This window comes from Drosophila teissieri, chromosome 3L (assembly GCF_016746235.2).
Source record: "Drosophila teissieri strain GT53w chromosome 3L, Prin_Dtei_1.1, whole genome shotgun sequence".
NCBI classification, from domain to species: domain Eukaryota; kingdom Metazoa; phylum Arthropoda; class Insecta; order Diptera; family Drosophilidae; genus Drosophila; species Drosophila teissieri.
The window spans coordinates 3,758,855-3,781,935 of NC_053031.1; the positions used below are offsets into that span (position 1 = coordinate 3,758,855).

General features: G+C 43.2%; 1 protein-coding gene across 6 annotated transcripts in view; it reads right to left on the reverse strand.

Annotated features, from left to right (window-relative positions):
* Nucleotides 1-5,663: 5,663 nt before the first annotated feature.
* LOC122615617 (collagen alpha-1(XVIII) chain) overlaps nt 5,664-23,081 on the reverse strand; it is a 55,964-nt gene continuing 38,546 nt past the window's right edge. For 3 of the 6 annotated variants that reach the window (XM_043790627.1, XM_043790628.1, XM_043790631.1), the window contains 14 exons: nt 21,436-21,582; nt 18,240-18,353; nt 15,432-15,686; nt 13,937-14,014; nt 13,585-13,831; nt 12,433-12,587; nt 12,240-12,332; nt 9,936-10,058; nt 9,339-9,365; nt 8,724-8,738; nt 8,214-8,344; nt 7,477-7,656; nt 7,177-7,413; nt 5,664-6,904 (listed from right to left, as the gene is read on the reverse strand). In XM_043790627.1, coding sequence (XP_043646562.1) covers nt 6,829-6,904; nt 7,177-7,413; nt 7,477-7,656; nt 8,214-8,344; nt 8,724-8,738; nt 9,339-9,365; nt 9,936-10,058; nt 12,240-12,332; nt 12,433-12,587; nt 13,585-13,831; nt 13,937-14,014; nt 15,432-15,686; nt 18,240-18,353; nt 21,436-21,582 — 1,878 coding nt within the window. In that variant the 3' untranslated portion in view covers nt 5,664-6,828. The remainder of the gene's footprint in view (nt 6,905-7,176; nt 7,414-7,476; nt 7,657-8,213; nt 8,345-8,723; nt 8,739-9,338; nt 9,366-9,935; nt 10,059-12,239; nt 12,333-12,432; nt 12,588-13,584; nt 13,832-13,936; nt 14,015-15,431; nt 15,687-18,239; nt 18,354-21,435; nt 21,583-23,081) is intronic. The other 3 variants (XM_043790630.1, XM_043790632.1, XM_043790629.1) reach the window with 2 other exon arrangements.

Sequence of the window (23,081 nt, forward strand, 5' to 3'; positions counted from 1 at the left end):
CAAGATGGCTAGATTTGGTTTCTGCATAGGAAAAGCTTTTATTTTCATGGAGTTTTGGAACCAAGTTGAAAACTTCAAAAGCTTTAATATTATTTTTGAAATTGCTTTTCTTAGCCACGAAACTGAACGTTATGAATGACTTTGCTAAGCAGATAACCGCAACATAATTGGTTTATAATTAAATGGGGCAGACAAACGCATATTTCACTCCACTGCGTGAAGAAGTGTGTACACCTTGCGTATACGTGATGTGACGACACTTCCGCTCTCATATTCCAGAACAACAAATCACGGCGTGTCCTGCCACGTTGACAACAACAATCTGCCACACATTGGCCCACATTACAAGACACTCTCTGGCTGGGAAAAATTTATGTTTTGCAGACGCGCCGGCCTGCTCCTAAATAATGGCCAGTTGCGCCATCCTGGAAAAGTAACAGGAGCACGTGCACGTGGCGATGACGCCGACACATTTACGTCCAATTGAACAATTTTGCGGGAAAAAACGTTGGAGCGGGAAATGGCTAAAGGGCGACGAGATGGCAGGACGAAGGCGGTCCATGTGGCTGGAGGGCATCCGCTCAAAAGTGCAGTCAATTTTAATTGCTTGTCTGATCGCAGACAGGGGCTATTAATAGGCTTATGGCTTGCATGATATACCCACGCTATATCCCGATGCGAAAACCTACTCCATGTGGCTTTCTGGGGGCGTTCGCTGGGCCAGTCGCTGGCTTATGCAAGTGAATTGTTTCTGCCAGCTGGAACTGCAGATGCCTCCCCCCCCCCCATAAGCCCCTCAATAATCACGTGGTTAGCTGGCCACCTCCCAGAATGGGTCATTGTGTGGAATGTGTGGGGGAGGGCGAATCTCCCCTGATGCCTAATACAATTTGCATATGAAATTTGCCGTCTGCCAATTACGATTCGCCCAAAATAGATTAGTTCCCAAAAAGCCAAATCATAATTTTAATTATGTATTGGGGCGCCGCTGCTCCACAGCTCTATTGCTAATTAAAAGTTAAGCATTTTAGCATTTTGATTTCATTGTTTTATTTCGATGATCCCGGCTAGTTTAATTAGAGGAAGATGGCTAAATGCTGTCCTGGCCATCGCACCTGCACCGACACCTGCACCTGCACCTGCATTCCTTTCCAGGTGGTAAATGCCGATTGGCGAGGTGGCAAATATTTACGCAGCAGCAAAATGGAAAAGTTATCGCACGTTTCCCAGCCAGACTTTGCTTAGTGCTGTTTAACTATCAGTCGGCCGAGGGAAAATAAAACCAGGAGCGGGAAAACTTTCTATGTAAGCAGGACTCGTGTTGACGATGCCGTCTTTAAGTCAACTAAACCTGTTCACTAACAGGAAATAAAAGCACTGACAAAAACAGAAGGCAAGGGAAAAAAGTTGTATATGAAGAAATGAAAAAGCGCATGACTTCAGCTTAGAAATGAAAGATTTATTGAAATTAACTTATTTATTTAATTTCAACTTCTGAACTAAAAAACAAAAAACACCTCTAGATCATTAAAATTGCATTAAAATAATTATTTTTGGTCAGCTTTTTTAAACTTGTAAGTGATAGAACATTCAAAAAAGGGAAAACAAATACTTATTCTGAAATCTCCTTGGCTAAGTAGTCAAATTAAAATGATAATTTAAACTTAAATGGTTAATTTGGATTTTTGTCTAGATTTTTATCTCTGTGCACTTGTTGGTGGCGCCACCGTCGCTGGCGTATTTGCTTATTGTGTTTGTAAACATTGCTAACAACTTGAGTAATGCCGGCGACAATGCCAGTATTGCCACTTGCCACAGTGCCACGCCCACGCCACCTACGCCTGCAACTGCTAATAGCGCGGCAAGGGGGCGAGGTGTGAGGTGAACCGAGGGGGATTCACCGCCGCTTCCTTGCAAGTTGTAAGTGCCCAAGTTTTTCAATTAAAAGTTGCTACCTTTTGTGTGTTACTGCGGCGGCATAACATAAATACGCATGTGTGTACACACACCCACACACACTCACAGCAACGAAGGTGGACTTGTATATTTCCTGACTTTTCGCCTAATCACGATGCCGCTGATATATCAATAAACCACAGGGGCAGAACCGAGGAGGATCGCATGCATTGTAAATCAGCAGCAACCAGAAAGCAAACTCCTGGCAAACCAAACAGCCAAACAAACAACCGAACAAACAAACAACCAAACGAACGAACGAATGAATGAACGGCAAACGACAGGTGTTGAAGTCGAGGGCATTATAAATTCATACGAAAAAATACCGAAACGTCAAACAAATTGCAAGTTTTCAGTTGCATTTCCGCAAAACGTAACTGAAATAATACGTTGCCGGCAACGCAGCAAAGTATGCAACAAAAGCCGGCGCTGTGCGGTTGGGCTCGCTTTTTGCCCGCCGCCGCCAAGTTGCTAACCCAATCCCTTCGCCACGTGGAGGTTGGTGGAGGTGGGGTTATCGGATGGCGGCGGGGCACACGGACAAATTGAAGGTAGGCCATGTTACAGCCCGGGGCAACGTCTTCGACTTTGCAGCACGGTTCTCTGCCCCTGCCTCTGCCTGTGCCCCCGCCCACCTTCACCTGTGCCCCCCCCCTGTGCCGCTCTTTTCCACGCTTTTCCCGCTCGCATGACAAGTTGAAATGTTGACGGCTCACTGACATTGTCTGCCAGTGTATACGTGCCCTGTGCCATGGCTGCACTGAAAAGAATAACACACTCAAATATTCTAATCAATTGAGTTTTCACTGAATATTGTCTTGTGTGTTCTAAAGTTGTAAGTAGATGCCTCAAAAATCGATGAAGGTTTATTAAATTATGGGCTTCTGTAGGAAACACGTTTTGTATCATTTTTGTGCGCAGAGCTGAGTATTCAAACGCTTAACATTGATCCAAACTCTTTTTTATGACTACAGTTGGTCCAAGTATGCAGCATAGTTCGTTCCAAATCTAGTGAAAAAGAAGTTTTGTTCAGTGCACATGATTGTGGACTGCATGCATGTATAAATGATATTGTGGCTCGACATGGCTGCGCTGCAAGAATCTCATACAAAGTTATGCAAATTCCGATTCCGTTGTCGCTGTCGCCGCTACGTTGACGTCGCGAGGGCTCTGGGATGTGGGCTGTGGGCTGCTGGCTGTGGGCGTGGCAGCGGTTCCTGCGGTCTGGCATGCATAATTGTTGGTTTTTAGTTACACGTGAGTCGGCCGTGCGGCCACGCCCCCCCAACACTGAAAAACAGCCCCTTTCTAAGGCATATTTATTTCAAGAAATTTGTTCGCCGTAATTGTCTATCTTGGGCAAGATAGAAATCCCATTAAAAAGGATAAATCTCATGTGTTGAGGTATAAAAGCCTTTAAAATGTCTAAAATTATTCGGAAATATGTATAAATAACTGACTGGTAGGGAATGGGAATAGGAGATTAAGAAATATAATCTGCAATTTACCTAAAAATCAGTTCGCCTTTGGCATTGCTATTTCGGTGCTGTTTGAATGGTAGGATCTAGGAACTCATTCAAAGGACCATCTGCTTTGATTAGAACCCATTCATAACTCTGCGTAATTCGAAATTCCCAATGGCTATGATAGATTGTAAATCACATGCGGGCAGAACAATAATCATTTCTCAGACATTTGCCATGTATTTTCGTGTTGCTTACCTAAGAATCCCTATCCCACAAAAAAAAAACGAAGGAGGAATAACTACAACTGGGGGCTATCATCAAAAAACAATTCTCTGCGTAGCGTCCGCAAAATAATGGACGTTAGGCCGCGCGTCTTGATAAGCTAAATGATAAATTGTTTTTACTCGTGACATATGTATGTGCGCCCTTCTGAATGGGTGCCAGTGTGTGTGTGTGTGCGCGAGTGTGTGTGTTAGCCAACTTGTTACGGATGCTGGCCTCGTATGTGCGGCTGGCAAAGTTGTTTTGTGTTTCAATAAAAAAGAAAACAGAAGGGAATGGTACGGAATGGTACGGAAAAGAAAAGCGAGAGAGCTGGAAAACAAGCTTGGAAAACTTGTAAATGCGGCTGGGCACAAAAGTGGAATCTAATAAGCTCACGGCTAAATGTGTTATGATGAATGACATTGTCAGCCGCACACGGAATTTAAACTTTTTGGCCCTGGGACCACCTCAAGCAAGGCTTATAATTGAAAACTCCGTATACATGCCCCCCCCCCTTTTTTGTGGAGTTTTTGCGAGGTTTCCAAGGCGTGCAGGGCGGGGCTCAGATTTGAATTGGCTTTGCGGCTAATCAACTAATACAAGAGATTCGCATTCATTCATTAAATTAAAATTTCATCCCGCTCATCTGATTTGATTGCTTTGTGCCTAAGTGCCGGCCGTTCCTCCAACAATTCAGCCACCAAATCCAGTTCCACGTTAAATTTCCCCGATTATATTGCGGCTTCAATCACAATTGAGGCTGGCAGTCCCAAGCCGAATCGCAACTGTTGGCACTCGGCAGCTTCTTGGCCTGTTTGTTTATTTGCCTGACAGCAGCCATACAGCCCCTGCCTAAGTATCTGAATCTGAATCGGAATCGGAATTGGGAAAATGTATCTGTATCTGCCGGGGTATCGGAGCTCAGGATGAAATCCGCATCCGGAAACTATGTTGGCCTGCCATTGAAATTCATAAAGCATCAATGGCCCCGCCGAGCTTCGCAGTGACTGTGGCGTGGCTCTTTTTGTTTGAAATCATTTGCTTTAATTCAAGTGAAAAATTATTTAAATTGGTTATCAAACGTGCGGCTCAGACAAGCTTCAATGGGACTACGGATGCAGATACAGATATAGATTCAGATACACATACAGACATAGATACAGATATAGATACAAATACAGGTAAACGTGGATATGGAAATGGAGCAATGCTCTTTGTTTTCCCCTAGCCCCAACCATATAAAAATACCTTTTGTTGCCATGCTGGGCCGACTGGGATGGAAATGAAAATTGATTCCAACTTAAATGAAAAATATTGAGCAAAGTAATTTCTAGGCGGCATTTGCCCAGGTAGATGGCCAGGTAGATGAATTTGTAATATTTTTTATATCCTGAAAAATGTATGAGCCATATAAAATATTTCGAATTCAGATAGACAACAATTGCGCCCGGATCCATGGGGGATTTGTCGAAATGCCAAGTGTGTTCGGGCTCACTCTGAAATTTCAATGCGTGTTTATGGATATTAATATTTTAAGGCCAAAACACCCAAAAGCAATTTACCACGATGTGCAGCAAACTTTTCTGCTATTTTCCATAGCCTTTAAATAAATTGCACTACAAGCAGAAAGTAGAAAAGTAGAGAAGTTCCGAATGACAAGACTTCTGCTGCATTTGATAGTTTACTTTTTATTGTTTCATATTATTCAATTATATTATGCTATTATGTATCTCTGTTATGCACTCGCTCTGCTCTTTTCATCGCTTCATATTTTAGGCTTAGGACTAGAGGGTTCTGCACTTCAGTTTTGATTTCACTAAATTTATATTACTTTAATCGTACTATATAATGTCACCGTGCGACTGGCTGCCGCGCCAATCGCTTTGTGTTCTGCATTTGTGGTTTATTGTTTTAAATTAATACCTTAACTGTCGTTACAATTACGTTTAATTACATTACAAATGTTGTAGTTGGAAATGCATTGGTTAAATGCAAAAAGAAATTATTATGTAACTAACTATCGGTAACTATAATTAGAATTTAGTTAAGTGTTCGTTATCGAATGACAATAAATTACGAATTTACCATCCACGACGGATGTGTGTATGTACTTATGTATGTGTATGTGTGTTGATTATGCTATAATTTCATTATCGTTACTCATCTGATGCATATAAAAACTGCGATCCGAATGTGGAATATTCGTCGGTAACGAGTATTGTGGGTAATCGCGAGCTACGCTGTAGAAAATCTCTGGCCTACGATAGGAGTACTGTAGAAATCGGTCGTAAAACATATATCCTATATAACCTTCAGATATATATACCGTATATAGACTGGGCAGAAAGAGCTGCATGCGATAGTTAAAAACGGTTGTTTCGTATCGTAACCACGCAGGGCTTACTTATAATGTACACACACCTAGAAGTCTTTTGACAAAAATACACATTTATACACGCATATACAGGGTCCTGTGAAGAGTTGCTCGCTTTTGGATTCTCGATTTTCGATTCTCTATTCTCGATTCTCGGGTGCATTGCCATACGATCTAAGTAGGATACTAATTTGGCCAGTATTGCGTAGGCGGAGGCGACTGGGTGTTCCGCTGCTGTTTTTCTTTTCTTTTATTTTTCTATTTCATTGTGGGTGAGCTTATGTAATTACAAAATTAGATATTAGTTCGGTTACGGCTATCGGTAAGTTACAAATTACAGTTTACAAACTACGAATACGTTTCCTGCTTGTACAAAAAATTGCTGCTTGCTCGTGCCGTGTCCTAAACATAAAGTACAACTCAAATATATATATCCACGATATATATATATATATATCTATTTGTGTTTATCATATACGACGTGTAGCAATATATTAGACATATTACCTACGAGTAGTGTGTATGCGTACGGGTAATATATGTAAGTATGTATTTATATGCAACATCCATCTGCCGTCTGAGTATTTCTCTTTTTGGTTTTTGTTTGGAATTCGCTGATTATATGCATGGCCATGATTCACGTTTACATTCAATGTATGCACGTAGGTGTGTATGTGTGTGCGAGTGTGTGTGTGCTGTGATTTGTTTTGTTTTATGCATGAGAATGGTTTGGTGTGACGCCGCTCTTGTTCTTCCTTCCGGTTCCGCTTACAGCAGTAAATTTTCTAAATGCGCTGCATACTCATCGGCCGTCTTGAACTCCCTGCCTTCACTTTCGCCGTGACTGTGGAATGAAACAGAAACAGTGACAAAATTAAATAATATTAAACGAAGCTAGTGGTCATAATTGTCATATTTTCATTCATCAACTATAATTAAAGTAGATTTTGAACACATCATTTGTAGTTTGCAAAGCCTGTGAATACATTAGAGGCTCAAAACAAGGTGGTATTTTCTCACTGTGCACAAGTGCTTGTGGCCACGGAGGTAATGAGCAAAGTTGGCAAGTAATAAAAACGTTAATGCCAAATCAATAGGACACGTGTAAGTACACACCTGCTGCCGTCGCCGATTTCCCGCTTCTTGCGCTTGCGATCCTGCGAGAGTGCCTCCACGCACAGGATGATCAGCTTGCTGTCGCAGGACTGGCGCTTCTGTTCGAGCAGCTTGTGGCCATCGAGATTGCTGGCATAGCCGGACTTCAGGTGGTCACCCGAGTGCCAGGCATCGCAGTAGGTGTCCATGGAGCGCTCGCCATTGGGCAGCGAGCCGTGCCACACCATCTTCATGGGCCTACAAAGATTATTACCAATATGTATTTATTTGAAAAGTTTTAGCAGCAGTGTAGAATCGTACCATGAAGAGTCCGTCATCACGTTCTTGCCGCTGAAGCTGTAGATTCTCGGCGCCTGCGAGAAGAAGCCACCTTGGCCATTGAAGATGCCCTTCCACGAGTTGAAGAGCACATCGCCACGAGTGTTCACCACGGGCAGATCCCGGTCACCCGTACGCACAATGCTGTCCAGATTCTGTACCCTGCAGACGCGAGACGAGAGTTAAGCATTCCGTTTATGCACAAGTTATTGCCAGCATACGAGCGGCAATTATACGCGAACAAACAAACTGCCATCAAAAGATGTCTGAAGGGCAGGTGCTATGCTAGCTCTTTGTTCGTTTGTTTATTTATGCTTTTTTCCTTACACACCCCAAAACACCAAAACTCGTAAAACTCCTACTACAAACCACCGCCCTCCTGGTTTGCCGGTAGCACTGGGTAAATAAATTGCACGAAATTGTTTTCACAAGCTTTTGTTTTCATACTTTGGGCGCGCGCATTTTTGCCGCTTTCGCCTCGCTTCAAATATCAAGATTATGCGGCAACTAATGAGTTCCCAAAGTGTCGGCTCAGTCGGGGAAACGTGGCGTATGAGCAATGCCGCGCATTGAAGCGACAAATTCCCAAAGCTGGATTTGTGAAAAAATCCTAATATCCAGCAACGAAAAAACTAAACACGAAAACAGGCCAAATACGCGTGAAAAATCTAAAAAATGATAAGACACACTCGCTGCCAAAAGGCAAACCCAGTACTCACCTGGAAGAGAGGAATGCCTTGAAGGTGCCCAGGAGTCCTGCCCGTCGTCCTTGCCGATAGCAGGCGAAGTCCGCCCCCCGAATCCCCTGCAAATCGCCGGTGGAGGGCTCATTCAGTGCGGCCACGCGTAGCTATTGCGGATCCAAGAAAATATGGCACGAAATTAATGCGGAATTTATGTCAAGCATTTTAAGATCTAATTAATACAGAATTTAATAGCCAGAAATTGTTTGCTTAACAAAGGGAGGGCGGTCACAACCACCGCCCCCCGGGGACTCAGTAGAATAATTGATAGGTACGAGTAATGGATAGTAAAATATCTCAAATAATTGTAGGGACTCTAAGGAAACAAAAACAAAAGATGCCAAAACCTCCTTCCGGGCAATGAACACAAAAAAAAAATACAAAAAAATACAGAAGAAAAACAGCACTCATAAAAATGTTAAAACGTGGGCAGAGGAGCTCAAAGGTCGGATCTAGCTAAATTGAGGGGGGAGAAAGAGGACTCACCATTCGCGGATACCACTGGAAATGCGATTTTAATTTGTTTATTATTTTCGAATCCATTAAATTTGTTTGAAGACGCAGCCATAAATTTGGGACAAAAATGTTCATAATTTAATATATCTAAATGGAAAGTTCCGAGCATACGAACACCGAGACACAAAAAAGAAGCTCTCAACATTCTGGATTTTTGGTTTCGTTGAGAACTAAGCTTCATGGATTACCCAAAAGCAAAGGACACAAAATTCAATCAAGAAGCGTCTAGTTAAAAAAGCAAATCACATAGAAACACGCAAGGAAATGAAATCAAAAACATATAACTTATTTGTCTAGATAGAAAGTATAGGGTTTCCATTGGCTTAGTGAATATATATTTATAAAAACAATGGATACAGACAAAAGCAGAAAATCAAACTACACCAATTGTTCCGTGTACAACAGAACTTAAAATTCAATTTTTGCTAATTAGAAATATTTCCATCGACCAGCAAAACAAATCAAATTATTTATTCAACGAGTGTGTGTGTGCAAAAATCGTTTGGCTTTTTGAAAATATGCCCGTTTGGTTTTTATTATTTTTTAGTCGACACTACGATATGCGAATATTATGGATTTAATTACCGTTTCGTATTCGGGCGCGGTTGTAAACTGCATTTAATGACAATTAATTATAAATAAGTTTAGTAGGTTATATCGATAGCAATTGCTTCAGCTTTTCAGCTCGTCTCACTGAGTATTCAATGTGAAATTAGGAACAAGTAGTGTGTAGTGCATTTGTGGTGTATTTTTGTAGCTTTCTTGGAAGAAAGTTAAGTTGGCAAAACATTGATAGTATACTCCTACTACAATAAAATTTGTATGTCTGATGCAGCGTCATAAAATAACTATCAATAAATCGCCAACCTAATTATGTAGAGTAGAATACATTTTTGTTAGACACTCTCGGCGGGAAATGACATTCGGAAAATCAGTGTCAGCGTGCTTCTCGATTTATAAATAATTCATGTTGAGCACATCAAAGTCGGGTACAATTAATGCAGGCAAAGGGAATCGCAACTAGGACTTCTGATTTTCCGACGCAGAGCTCGAAATTCCTCTTTTTTTGGCCCGGTATCAATGTCATTATACCACCGATGGATGTGGATGCGATTCGAATGTGGCAAGCAGGTGGATGTGTGGCAGCAAGATAATGACAATTTTCCATCATTTTCCACTCACCGTTGGCGTATTGAGCAGGGGCGGTGGACTGTTGAGCAGGTTCTTCGACTGCAGATCGAATCGCATCGAGGGTGCCACCGTTGTGGGCGGAGCGGGCGTGGCAATCGGCACCAGAGTTCCCAGCTGCAGAAGATAGTGGGAATGGATATACGAAAAGGGGGAGAGAATTAAATGTGGAATCGTAATTAAAAGGCGCAGAGACAAACAAGCGTTTGACGAATTTGTAATTAATAAAACAAGAGCTCTGTGCGCAAATATGTATGCTCGTCAGACCCTTTCAAGTAGTTAATATTTCAGCGCTGGAACAGAAGGCAAACAGCCGGTGTTCGGCTCCCTGCCATTATGCGATGAAATCAGCGTTGTATTGAAACTTTTGCTCAAATATTTGCATTACGTGTTGGGTAAATATATGTAGCAAGTGTCCCACTCCCCATCCCCTCTCCCCGATCTGAGTCCTTATGCCCATCCTTTCGCCCAGCCCAAGCTTTTTAGCGGGCCCAGTGTATTAGGGTCAAATTTTCGACTGCCATAATGCGCGACGTCGTCTGACAAAAGTTTTAATTACTATTTTGAACTTTAAGTAGTCGACTCGTGTACTGAAATCTAATTAGGCTGGCGCTTCGGCTACCATCTCGCTATCTCGACAGACTGCTGTGTACTTGGCCCAGACGAAAGCGAAATGCAAATGGGAGTCCCGACTACACCGGCAAAGATTCGCAATACTTCACAAACTATTATTTCGAAAATAGAACCATTATATTAAGTTAGAAATTGCAGACTAAAGTATTGTATTCAATGGGAATTCATTTTACGAACATTTCGAGAATTGGAGTATTATTGGAGCATAAGTACATAACTATTTATTTCCGTGCAGCCAAATTCCGGGCTTGCTGATATTCCGTCAACAAAGGGTCCTTTGCTCTCCACCCGATTTCGCCATATTACTCGGCACACACTGACAGTTCATGGTGCTGTGTTGGGTTTTTTGTTGTCAAAAGTATTTAAATGCTGCCGTCAAAGGCAAGAGATTTCGTTTTCATTCCGGGCTGTCTTATGCACATGCCAGTTGCCAGGACTCGGGACTCGGTGCTCGGTGCTCAGTAACCAGGATCCTGGAGCCACGAGGCACAACCCTGCTGTGCTGACTTTTGTGCCCTGCAACAACGGAAGCGGAAATCGAATCTCGAGCACTTTTTTTTCGTCTTTTTCGTTGTCGATGTTGTTGTTGTGCACCAGCAGCAGCAACAGCTCCCCAATTCGGAGAATTTTGTACACTTTCGCACAATCGAGGCACTAGTTTCCCCTGGCTGGCCTTTCGTTTTCCATTTTTTGATGATTTCAATAACGCAACAAGCAGTCCAAATTGTAGCCACTTTAATGTTTAACAAGCTATTGTGAAATCGACCAATTTTGTGTGTAATTTCTGCTGACCCAAGCAAATTGCAAGGGAGAAAGTGGGGTAATAAAAGGCTCCCATAAGGCGCAAGTTCACCTTCAACGCAAGGTCCAGATTAATTGGCAAATTTCGACATTTTAGGAGAATTGTCCAGAGGACGACAATAAAAACCTTCGATTTCCGTTTAATATTACTTTTAATCTGGCAAAAGAATTTATGGTCTGCCTTCTACTTATCCCCAAGCCATATGAAGCGATGCATGTTTTATGTGCCATCAATAAATGTTTTTTGAGCCTCTGACGGACTGACTGACTTGGCTGACTCAAATTGCCTGCCACATGCCACATGTCTCAGGACAGTCGCACCCCCCCGTGTCCCCTTGTATTTGTATCCCTTAACCGGCTCAAGTGAAAAGCCAAGCGCAAGTCAATATAATTGAATAACGCAGATACACATATGTATGTGTATAGTATGTACATACACCTCCTACATTCGGGTGGCAATCAGTCCGAACGTCTGCAACATTTAATGTGCAAATAAAAAACGAGTCGATACAAGGGCAATGCCAAACAAACCTTACTTTATGGCAGGCACAGGAAAATAAATAAATAAATAAGACGAAGCTTCTGCCACGCCTGTCTCATCTACTTTTGCATGCATTTGAATCTCCTTCATTGTTTTCCTTTTTTCCTTCCTTTTTTTTTTTGCCAAAGAGCAGCTTATAGCCATAATGGCACAAGAAGCGAGGAGGGAAGGGAGCGGGATCTATAAAATAATAACCGCCCGCGGGCGGCGGGCTCAGCGGCTGTCATATTTGGCATTTTAAAAGTCCCTCTGTTTGCTTAGGAGCCAGAAATCATATCGCAACCCAAAACCAAAACCGAAAAAGGATTTGTCCCAAAACTCACCGCAATATACTGCCATCCCTTGTTCACGCGAACCAGTAGCGCCTCCTCCTCGGTGATGTAGGCCAATGTGCCCGGCGGATTCAGGGCCGATTTCTGCGGAATACACATATGTACACACATATACTATGCTATATCAGCGAAAGGGTTTTTAAAAATACATGGCAGTTGCCAAATTTAACCAATCGACACCCACTTTTGTCATTTCATCGATGTTCTGGAAGGTGACTGCGCCAGGCACAATCTTCATGTTCATGTTCGATGAGGATGCGGAGAAGTATGGCTCCTCGCCATCGACGAGCCCCAGGGTCTCCTCATGCTTGTGGGAATGTCCTGGCTGGCGTGGTGTCTCTAAAAATACATAGTTCATGCATTATGACACATCGTTTGATATCCTGCTTTCACATAGTTTGAATTTAATAAGTGCTAAACCACAACAGTGCCAACATACTTATTTCTAACTTCTATTTGTTTTTTCAAAGTTTTCTTTACACGCAAATTCACAAATTCTATGCCTTTACAATATTTGATATTCGAATGAGCAAATCAATAAATCAATATTCGTGCACTTAACAATGTAATTATAATTAAAAAGCCTTGTTATATCCTGTTGCTCTACATGTGTGCCCAAAATTCAATATGAATAAAACTGTGCTTAAATATTACATCTGCACACATTCAACCATTTTCCATTTTGACTTCTGACCAACATATTACTGGTAACTAAAATATGTAATATCTGTGTGTGGGGAAGGGGGCCATGAGTCGTTGGTTTTTCCCATTTTTGGCGAAGGAGGAGGAGGAAAAGTCATGACGATGGGAAAAATCGCGCATAAAGAAAATGTTTACACGTTGTACTCCATCAATGGCAAATGAGTTAATGATGATGTGCAAATATGAGGAACTCACTACCCATTAATGGAGTTGGTGGTGATTGAAAAGGTAATTTAGGAACTGAACGTAATCAGCTGAATCAAAAGGTAAGTCATGCAACATACAAAAGGACTACAACTACTCTAATGTGGTGGAATGGAGTTTCGTTTGTAGATTGTAGATTGTAGTTAGTTAGTTCGATTACCGGCTGTGCCATCGGGCCGATCGCGAAGATCTTGCAGTTCTCGCAGTGCTTTGAGTTCGTCCAAGGATGAGCGCGCTCCTTGATGACGAGGACGATGCAAATGACATGGATTGATAGCGGTTGGATAAGTTAGGTTTTTTGGTTTTTTGTTGCTCTTGGGCAAGGATAATGCTAACTATGTACAGATATTGACCACTAGCTAACTAAGCTCACAAGTGACATATATACAATTTATGTTAGTATAGCACACTTTTGCATAGCCTATCTCACCTGGTCGTCCGTAGTAGGATGCATCGCCGAAGAAGGAGCTACGCGAATCCATTCCGGGTTCTCCTTTGGGGCCAGAGATGGAAAGACCCGGCAGTCCCGGTGGTCCCGGAGGTCCTGGAGGTCCTGGCATTGGGATGTACTGCACGCCGCCGCTGTCGCCATCGCCTCCACCAGTTGAGGGTAATCCTGGAGGTCCTGGCAAGCCATCGCGACCATCCTGACCTCGGTCTCCCTTATCGCCCTTTGTCTGCAAGTGAGTTTCAGTAGGTGAGTACATGGAGCACCCCTGGTGATCCATCACCATTCTCTTGCCCCACGGGGCGTATACTTGACATCGACTTTTGGCACTTACCCCCTCGCGTCCGCCGGAATCGCCCTTCGGTCCTTTGGGACCCATCTCACCCTTTGGTCCTGTCATGCCAGGACGGCCCTGTGAATCAATTAATGTTGGGGTCATTAAAATCAGTAAACTTAACAACAAAATGGCTATTGTATGAAAAATAATGATACTATAAGGCTTGTTTAAAATGCACTCAATGACAATGACACCGGCAGGTATCCAAGTTTCCAGATGGCCAGTAAAAATCATACTCGCCTCGCTTCGTAAGTGGGAAAGTTGTAGAGCAAATTATAAGATCATTGCCAGCAAAAGCCAGCAGCCACATGGAATGCCCCGTGAGCAGCACATCCAACTTGGCCCAAATGCAGTTCCTAACACTGGGAATCGGACCAATGGGGCAACTTGAACTATGGCCAGAAAAACGGGCAAACTTTTGCCGTTTTCGGAATGTGCAACAATTCTGCTAGTTGCAACGCTTTTGTCTCATTGCTCGTTCCGGCAATCGAGCCAAAGTTCCGTGGCCCACTCCAAAAATTTGGCTGCAGAAATGGCAGCTCATGTAAATACGTTGCTTGATTTTGATTTTTCGGGGCGGTAAACGATGCCAGTTGGCATAGAGAATGCCATGGTGTCCTTTTGCAATGGCATACCGTGCAGCACACGCGCCTGCCTCTCAATTCACTGACTCTGACTCGGATCCAAAAAAAAAAGAAAGTAAAAAATAGGAAACTTTGCTCCTTGCTGGCATTGCTTAGCTGTTGTTATTGCGGAATAATGGCGGAAATTCTGGGTAAACTGCCATTGGAATCGTGCGATGCACCAACTGCCGCGTCCTGAATAACCGTGATGAAAATGCACTTAAAATACTTTTCGTTTGACTTTATTCCAACGCTTCTTGTCCTTTTTTTTCAGCAGCTCCTCTTGCTGTGCGACTCAACCTCTTTCAGTGCCCTGATTGTCTAGATTGCGAATGCGGCCAGGAAAATTCTGTTTGTCTGCGAACATTCTTAGCATCGAGGAATATATAGCCTAGGTCATGGGCGCCGTAAGCCACAATTTTGAGTTATTCGGTCTAAGATTAGGATAGGAAACTAATTCGCAATTAAAACCAAAATAATAGTAACAGCAACAGCGACCTAGGATCGTAATATATAGAATATAGAAAATACTGCCAAAAAATTGGCGAATTTTAAAAACTCTTTTTAACATAAATATGTTTTAGATGCAATGCTGAATATGCCTAAATTTAATAAATGCCTTTATTCTTGTTGATTGTAAATACCGCGGCCATCCACAAGATTGCCATTTTATCTAGATAATTTTGTACTTTAACAACATTTTTAAAAACACATTTTTTTCTTTCAAAAACTCAGTGCCAGCAGCACCCACGAAGTAATTTGTGGCCAGCATGGGTGAAAGCATGTGAAAGTTGGTCAATCTCATGAATATGCATGCGAAAGTTGTGAGTGGTCGGGACTCTTTCAGTCGCTTTCCACCCTTCACTTACCGAGTGTCCAATATCGCCCATGGGTCCGGGTTTTCCGGGCGGTCCAATTGGTCCAGTGGTGCCCGTTCCTCCACGCCGACCCCGCATGCCCTTCTCGCCCTTCTCGCCCCGCTCGCCCTTGGTCCCATTGGCGCTGGCGAGTCCCTCAAGTCCGCCGGGCTGTCCAGCCTGTCCCGGCAATCCCGGCAGTCCGGGTGTTCCCGGTTCGCCGGGCTCACCCTTTGCGCCGCTGGGCCCGTGTGCACCTTTGTGACCCTGTTGTTGCCAGCGGAAAGATTTCGGTGAGAAAGGAGCGCAAGTTGTGTGAAATGATTTACGGTCTTAAATATGTGTAGGCATACATGTGTGCCCGCCCAGGGGGGGAAATCAAGGAACACGGGGAATACTATACATATACGGTTGTGGGGGGTAGGGAGCCTAGAAGCGGCAACAGCAGTTCTCTCGCCTAATTTGGCCGTAAAACTCAATTTCAAACGTTTTGTCGACGACCGAAAAAAAAAGGAATTCAATTCAAACTCATTTTGAAATCAAATCAATTCCGAAATCCCACACTCACACACACGCAACACACGAGCAGAGAAATTTATGCAATGCCTGGTGACAAGCCCGAAAACACAAAACCATATTCCTTTTTTGGGGCAGGGAGGGGGCAAGGAGGTCCTTTTTGTGGAAATTTGCTTCCTTCCTTCGACTCAATTCATCCCCAGCGTCGTCTTCCACATCATCAGCGCCTTAAATGGTTCGCCATAAATTCGCACGCCTGCAGTTGGTTGGGGAAAATTGGGAGGCTCGCTGCTGATCCGGCTGCTACTTTCCTCGATTTTCCCCAGTTTGTTGCGTTGGCGAACCTTGCTCCACATCGCCAACTTAATACCAACTAATGAATAATTAATAAGGCAACACACACACACCCACACCCACACACACACACACGACTGGATGTCTTTTGAGATTCCTGTTTTTTAGGCTTAATGAAACGTACCTAATTGTGCGTGTATTCATACGTTTAAAATGCTAATTTCCATATTAGTTTTCTCCCCCGAAAATTGTAATGCAATAAAGCCGTCTCCCTGACAAATTGGGCGTGAATTTATCATAAAAATCCCAATCGATTTTTTTTTTATTTTTTTTTTGTTTCATCAAGTGTGTGTGTGTGTGTGCTGTGTGCATAATTTCTTTTTATTTCACGCACGATTAATTTCGGGTGTGGCCACCGGCGGGAATAACTACTTAAAAGAGCGACCTTCTTACACCAGATTCCTGTGCCACAAGCCGCATAAATATTACTTATGCATATATATCAAAGGTCGTGGGCCCAATTTGGATGCCGCTTTTGGAAGAGTAATCTGCGACACCCGGAAGGTAACCGAGCTCAAAAGCTAAAGCCGGGAAAAACACAAACCGACAAACAAACAGACTAACAACAAGAACATTATGCGAGCCATGGTCGGAGATTTAAGTTTTTAGGTTGCAGGACATAAAAGAAATATCCTGGAAAAAGGGAGTCCCGCAGAGGGGAGTTCGAGGGTGCAAAGCCACCCCAACTAAGCTGCTAAATGGCATACAGGGTAATGGCTGGGAAGTAAGCGTCGCCTAAGCAGGATGAGCTTTCCAAATGGCCAAAACTTATTATGAAAGTAATGCCAAAAACGAGAAGTGAAAAGAAACTGAAACGAAACGAAACCAAATAGTTTATGATGAGTGTGTGCGTGGCCCCCCTTTAAGCTGCTGATCATATCATATCCACTGAAAATCAAATGAGCTATAAATGCACACAAATTGGCTCCCATCGAAAGACACATCCCCATCGTCGCAACTGACGCATTTTTGTTGGCCAACTGCTGATAGAAATTTATGTCCCAAATTGTGTATTTCCTGCACAAATGACTGCGTTGCCATAAATACGAAATTCGGGATAACGAACGGATAGAATAGGAGGACCTCAACTGGAGCTGAGCGTCCCAAGAAAAGACTTATTACTATCTATCAAATTGGGTACAATTTAGCTTGAACTGAAGTAGTAATTTGGTAGATGGGGCGTTTATCCTTTCACGGGGTTAATCGCTTGGCATTTATTTGCCAGGAAGCAGTCATTTTAGGAAGCAGTAAAATATTAAAATGTGCCATAACCGAGCGAAAATTATCTTAGCTCTTCATAAAGTCATAGCACTTTTACTATTTTTTGATTTAATAGACAGTTAAAAATAATAAATTTAGTAGTATATACCTTTGTCACTTTGGGAAGCTGTAAAATATTAAAATAACCGAACCCTGAACATCCAGATTCTTCATAAAGTCATATTTCTTGATTTAATAGACAGTTGAAAATAAAATGTAAAAGTATACAAGTTTAAAAACGCTTTTATAGAGCTTTATTATTTATCTGCAGCTAAACTACATTCTGGTCTTTGGTCGTAAATGCAAACCTCTGACCTTCTGCACCCAAATGGCCGACCAAAAACGATTATGGCCCGGCCCAATAGAGAATTATCGTCGTAGCCCTGTTTTGCTCATTTGGGCCGAAAGGAAACAAAGTCCTTGGCCCGATTGCCCTTTTAAGAAGCCTCGAAATCAATTGAGTAGTCAATAGGGCAGAAGTTATTATTATTATATATTTGAAACAACAATCGTGTGGGCCTCCAACCTCCACCCCGCACCCCCTCAAAATACACTTTATAATGCAAACACTCACGCACACACACACACACACACACATCTAGAGGCATGGGAAACTGGGAGGTTAGGAGAGAGAGAGAGAGAGTTCAAGGAAAACCCGGGCCATTTATCAGAACATGCCCCATGACTTACCGGATCGCCACGCTCTCCTTTCTGGCCGGCATCACCTTTCTCGCCGGGCACACCTTTGGCTCCTGGCTGCGTCGTGCCCCGGAATGCGCCCATCGAGTTGACCATTAGGGATTCCTGTGTGCGGGTATGTGTATATGGGCATAGTAATTTGTTAAATATTTGCTTGTTGTACAATTTATTTTCGATACATGTATCTTCGTCTTCGGGGTACCCCCATTTTTCTGATCGTTTTTCTTCACAGCAGGCGGCCCCCGTTTTTGACGAGGGACACCGCCGCCAGGACACCACATGCACCCAAATACACGGCGGAAATTTGATTAATGATCTTTTTTTTTTGTTTTTTCTCTTATTTGGGCGTGGTTGGGCCTCTTTTTGGGGGCGTACCGCCTCTCAGATTTCGGGGCGGGGCTAATGATGCCAAGTGGTTCTAGTCCATTAAAGGCGGTGGCCAGCGCTTAACCCCCGACAAACCTTTTCTTTTTTTTTTTTTGCGATTTTAGTTGTGTTTTATTAACGAGTAAGTGGTGGTGATGGTGGGTAGAACATAAGATGAAATTGTTAAAATGTTTATACCTTGAAGGTCCTGGTTGGATTCCAATTTATCTGTTATTTATGTGTTGATTGTTACAAGAATACATAGTTTTTTTGGATATACGATATACGTTTAACAATAATATAGAGCAATGGGCGTGAAATTAAAGCGTATTAGTAGATGATTTCACTGGTAGAAAATCGGGAAGCGTTTCAAAATTGCAACTTTTACTTTTGCGGTTAAACTCATAGACAAACAAATTGTACATGGGCATGGGTAATTGAATTTCTGAATAAAACATTTGAAGAAGTGAATGTCGTGCCGACAATCAAAAGCCGTTCTAATAAACATAAAAGCATTTCCCTCCTAAGGAACTCTAAGTGTGCCTTTAGAAACAGTCTTCTCTTAATATCGCCCAACTAATTGTATACCCTACATTGAGGCAAAGTATATGATATATATTATTACATTATCCCTTAAGTTCTTTAGCAATATATCCCATTAATATCCTTTCCCCTTCCCTTTGCCATCTGATTTCTATTTTATTATTATATGCTTGGGTTTCTAGCGCATTTGTTCAACCGCTGGTGGCTTCCTAGTCGTGTGTCCTGGCACCGCCCAATCCACAGGATAATGCCGAGGGTACGAGTCTTTCCCTGGAAAGCTTTTAAAAAGGCTCCGACTCTGGGGTGATGATAATGATGATAAACCCTCCGACATTAAACAATGGGCGGGCCGGGCCGACAGGCGAGTGGCTGTCTGATTTTTACTGCCGCCTCGTCGACCACAAGTAGCTTGACACTTTCATAAACGTAACAGTGCGATAATGATTACGGCCCACCCACCCACAGTCACCCAGAGCCACCCACTCCACCCACACACAGTTAGATGGAAAAGCGGGCAACATACGGCGTTGAAATGCGGTGATAAAGCCGAGCGGCAAAAAGAAAAGTTTCACTCTTGCATGAAAGGGTTCAAAGTGGCAACGGTGCGGATGCCCGGAGTGATGTGATGTGTTTGCCTTTGTGTGGGTGACTCCGACTCCATGTTCCTGCCTCCTGCCTCCTGCCTCCTGACCCCTGCTCACCAATCGTATCTGTGTTTGTATCAGTATCTGTATCTGTGTGCGTGCCACCGCATTTAACCGCGTGAACTGCGCGCCATGCGCTGATAACGGTAATTGCCACCAGCTGGAACACCGCCATCGACATTGCCATGTGGCAAGTGGCATGTGGCATGCGGCACCCCGAATCCTTCCTCCTGCCTTCTGAAAACTGAGCCCATGACTGCCGCCTAAGGGCAGTACTACAGTAAGGGCTACACTTGCACGGAAAGTAACTCTATTATTATAAACCATTTTTATAGGAATATATTACAAAAAAAAAGATGAATATTTTAAAGAAATATTTTACAAGATTTAATAGAGCAATTGACTATTTTATATTATTACTATAGGAAGTATTTTATATTACTTCACTAGGTTTTCCTGCTCTACTGTAACTTTCTAAACCTATCTTGAACTGCCTTCAAGTAGGACCTTTTTTCTGCCAGTGCAGACTCCACTTGACTTCAGCGTCGACACGACGACTCCACTTCCATTTGGGTTAGGCTTGGTCTGGTGGCTCGCGTGCTCAAGACGCTTACGTTTCGGCCCTTTCGCCAGGAGATGATTTCGTGGTACCTCTGCGGTTTTAAGATTATTAGCAGAGATAGGCCATTTGTGGCATTCGCGACAACGACAATGGTGGCCACCGAACGTGCCCGCTTGTGGCAGACTCTGACTCTGACTCCCAGTTGCCAGTCGCCAGTTCTCAGTTCCCAGTTGGAATAGGAATAAGGATCTGAATCTGGAGCTGGCGTGACGCCACGAGCCACCAGGGTGGTAATTTTTCACAGTTACTGCGCGAGCCAGGAAGGAAATTAGTTTAGGCAAATTGTGCGGCTTGTAAAACACGACGGACGTTTACCTTGGCCAGTCCTCGCAATTCATAAGGATGTGCGTGATTGAAAGAACAGACGGACAAGGAGCGGCAGGACGAAACGACGGAAGGATACGCGACCAGACAGCGAGCAACTGCATTAGCCATCTGACGCCGCTGTGTTTGCCCAGTGTAAAAGGTGCAATTTTGATCGAAAGCCAAGTTGAAACGTAGCTAGGGAAGTTATGAATAATATTAACTTCGATTAGCCGAAGAGTGGATACCCTTGTCCTCTATGTGTAAGAATTATTTGTAAATAAAATATGAATTAATGGTAAATTGATTTATATATATGTAGTACATATAAGGGACGAGGGCATAAGAACTTGATATAACTTTAAATTTACTTTTATACTTATATCTTTGGATTATCCAAAGTAAACTTTGAGTGTTTCACGATATTTTTTATAATTTAATTTCCATTACTTAGGCTACTAAATAATTTAACGACTTTTATAGAAACAAGTTAAAGTATAAATATAAATGAAAAGTTTTTTTGTGCCATCAGACAATTTAAACGTTTATTTAAAAGTTAAAGACCCGAAAGTAAATTACTCGTGACACACTCAATTCGCTTTAAAATGGAGTAGTGAGCCCGTTAGGACATAATGAAACATTCAAACTGGTAAATATATTCAAATGTTTTTTTTTTTGCTTTTTCTTAACGTTTCTATAGAATACTTACATCGTAATTCTCGGGCAAACCAGGCGGACCCGGTGGTCCCGGCGGACCCATGACTCCGGGCAGTCCGTCGACGCCTGGCTCGCCCTTCAGCCCCTGGGCACCCTCGGACCCCCGGGCGCCTCTGGCTCCTGGCACTCCGGTGGCTCCCTGGATAAATGGAAGCGGAAGCGAGACATCCAGAAGCAGGACAAGAAGAGTATTGAAGCGGTGGAGCGGTGTGAAAGGGAAGAAAGGGAAGAAACGTCGCCGGCAGCGACAGAGAAATAAATCACATTAGTGGGCGTGCATATAACGTGTCCTGCGTCCTTACAGCTACAAATCTACGTCTACATGGCAAGTTCTACACCGTCTACGGACTGCGACTTCAAGGAGCTGTTTTGTGGAGCTATAGCATTTTGGGGGGTTTCCTAACTGGCTGCGGTCGATTTACATAATCGTTGCGTTTTAGTCCGAGCTCATTAATCTACGCGACCGGGCCCGTCCATGTGGTGGCATGTGGTTCGGTTTTTGGGGCCTTTGGGATTGGATTAAGTTTTGGGTCTTGGGGCTACCGACATTCCAATAGGCTACATGGATGGGTACACACAAAAAATGTGTCTCCCGATGTTCTTAATCTTATGCAAAATGGTCACGCTGTGAGCCATTTGCGTGCCATGTTTCAGTGCCTGTTCTTGTTCTTGTTTTTGGTTCTTGTTGCTGTGTTGGCCTGTGTAGCTGTTGCTTATCGTCGTCCTTTAAATTAATTGCTATTAGTTAAGGGATTAGCAGTGGGGCAACAAAGTTGTCGCTGGAATTTCCGGTATGCGCGCCAGCTTGCCATATTTCACTGTGCCCGTCCAAAGGCCTTTTTGAGTGGGTTGGGCTTAAGGATACGGGGTGGCATTTGGGTGGGTCAGTGGGTTTTTCGGGGCCGAAAAGGAGGAGTGAAAGGGGGGTTTTTGGGGGTGGGCTTAAGCTGGCATATTTAGCTTCTGGCAGTGGACCGCAGAATGCGGAGCATACCGCTTTCCTTTTGATGTATTGCATCGCATTGAAGAGGCTGCGTTCCACAGGTTGCTAAAGTGCCCCAGATAATGCGAGATTGAATGGAGACGGAGACGGAGATGGAGATGGAGAGATGGGCTTTAGAAGTGAATGTCTTTGGCCTGCTTTCGCTTTTTGAATAATTCCAACCGAAGTAATGGACATGCATTCAAAGTTATTCTATATTTTCGGTTAGCTGCTCAAAGTTTTCTTTCATTTTTTTTTGACCCTGTTGCGTGATAAGCACTTAAGTGAGTTGAGAGGAGAGCTTGTTACATTGTGGACTTTGCCTTTGACCCGCACTCAAACACTCACACACACTGGCACACACGCACACTGGCACACTCGCATGTAGTAAATGGCAAGTACATAGTCAAGTGTAGTTCAGCACATACACACACAGGGAGACAGGGAGACAGGGAGACATGTCCTTTGTGTATCCACTGTGAACTCTTATGGTTGCCAAAGACGTTCCCAGTTGATGAGATAATATAACGAGTAGCACCCGGAGAGTGGATAAGTGTTTAAGCGTGAGCTGGCGCATAAAGAAATTTTTCGTTACGATTCGGTCCCATTTTCTCCTTTTTCTCATCTTCCACGCGACTCTAAGTGTTCGTGTGTGT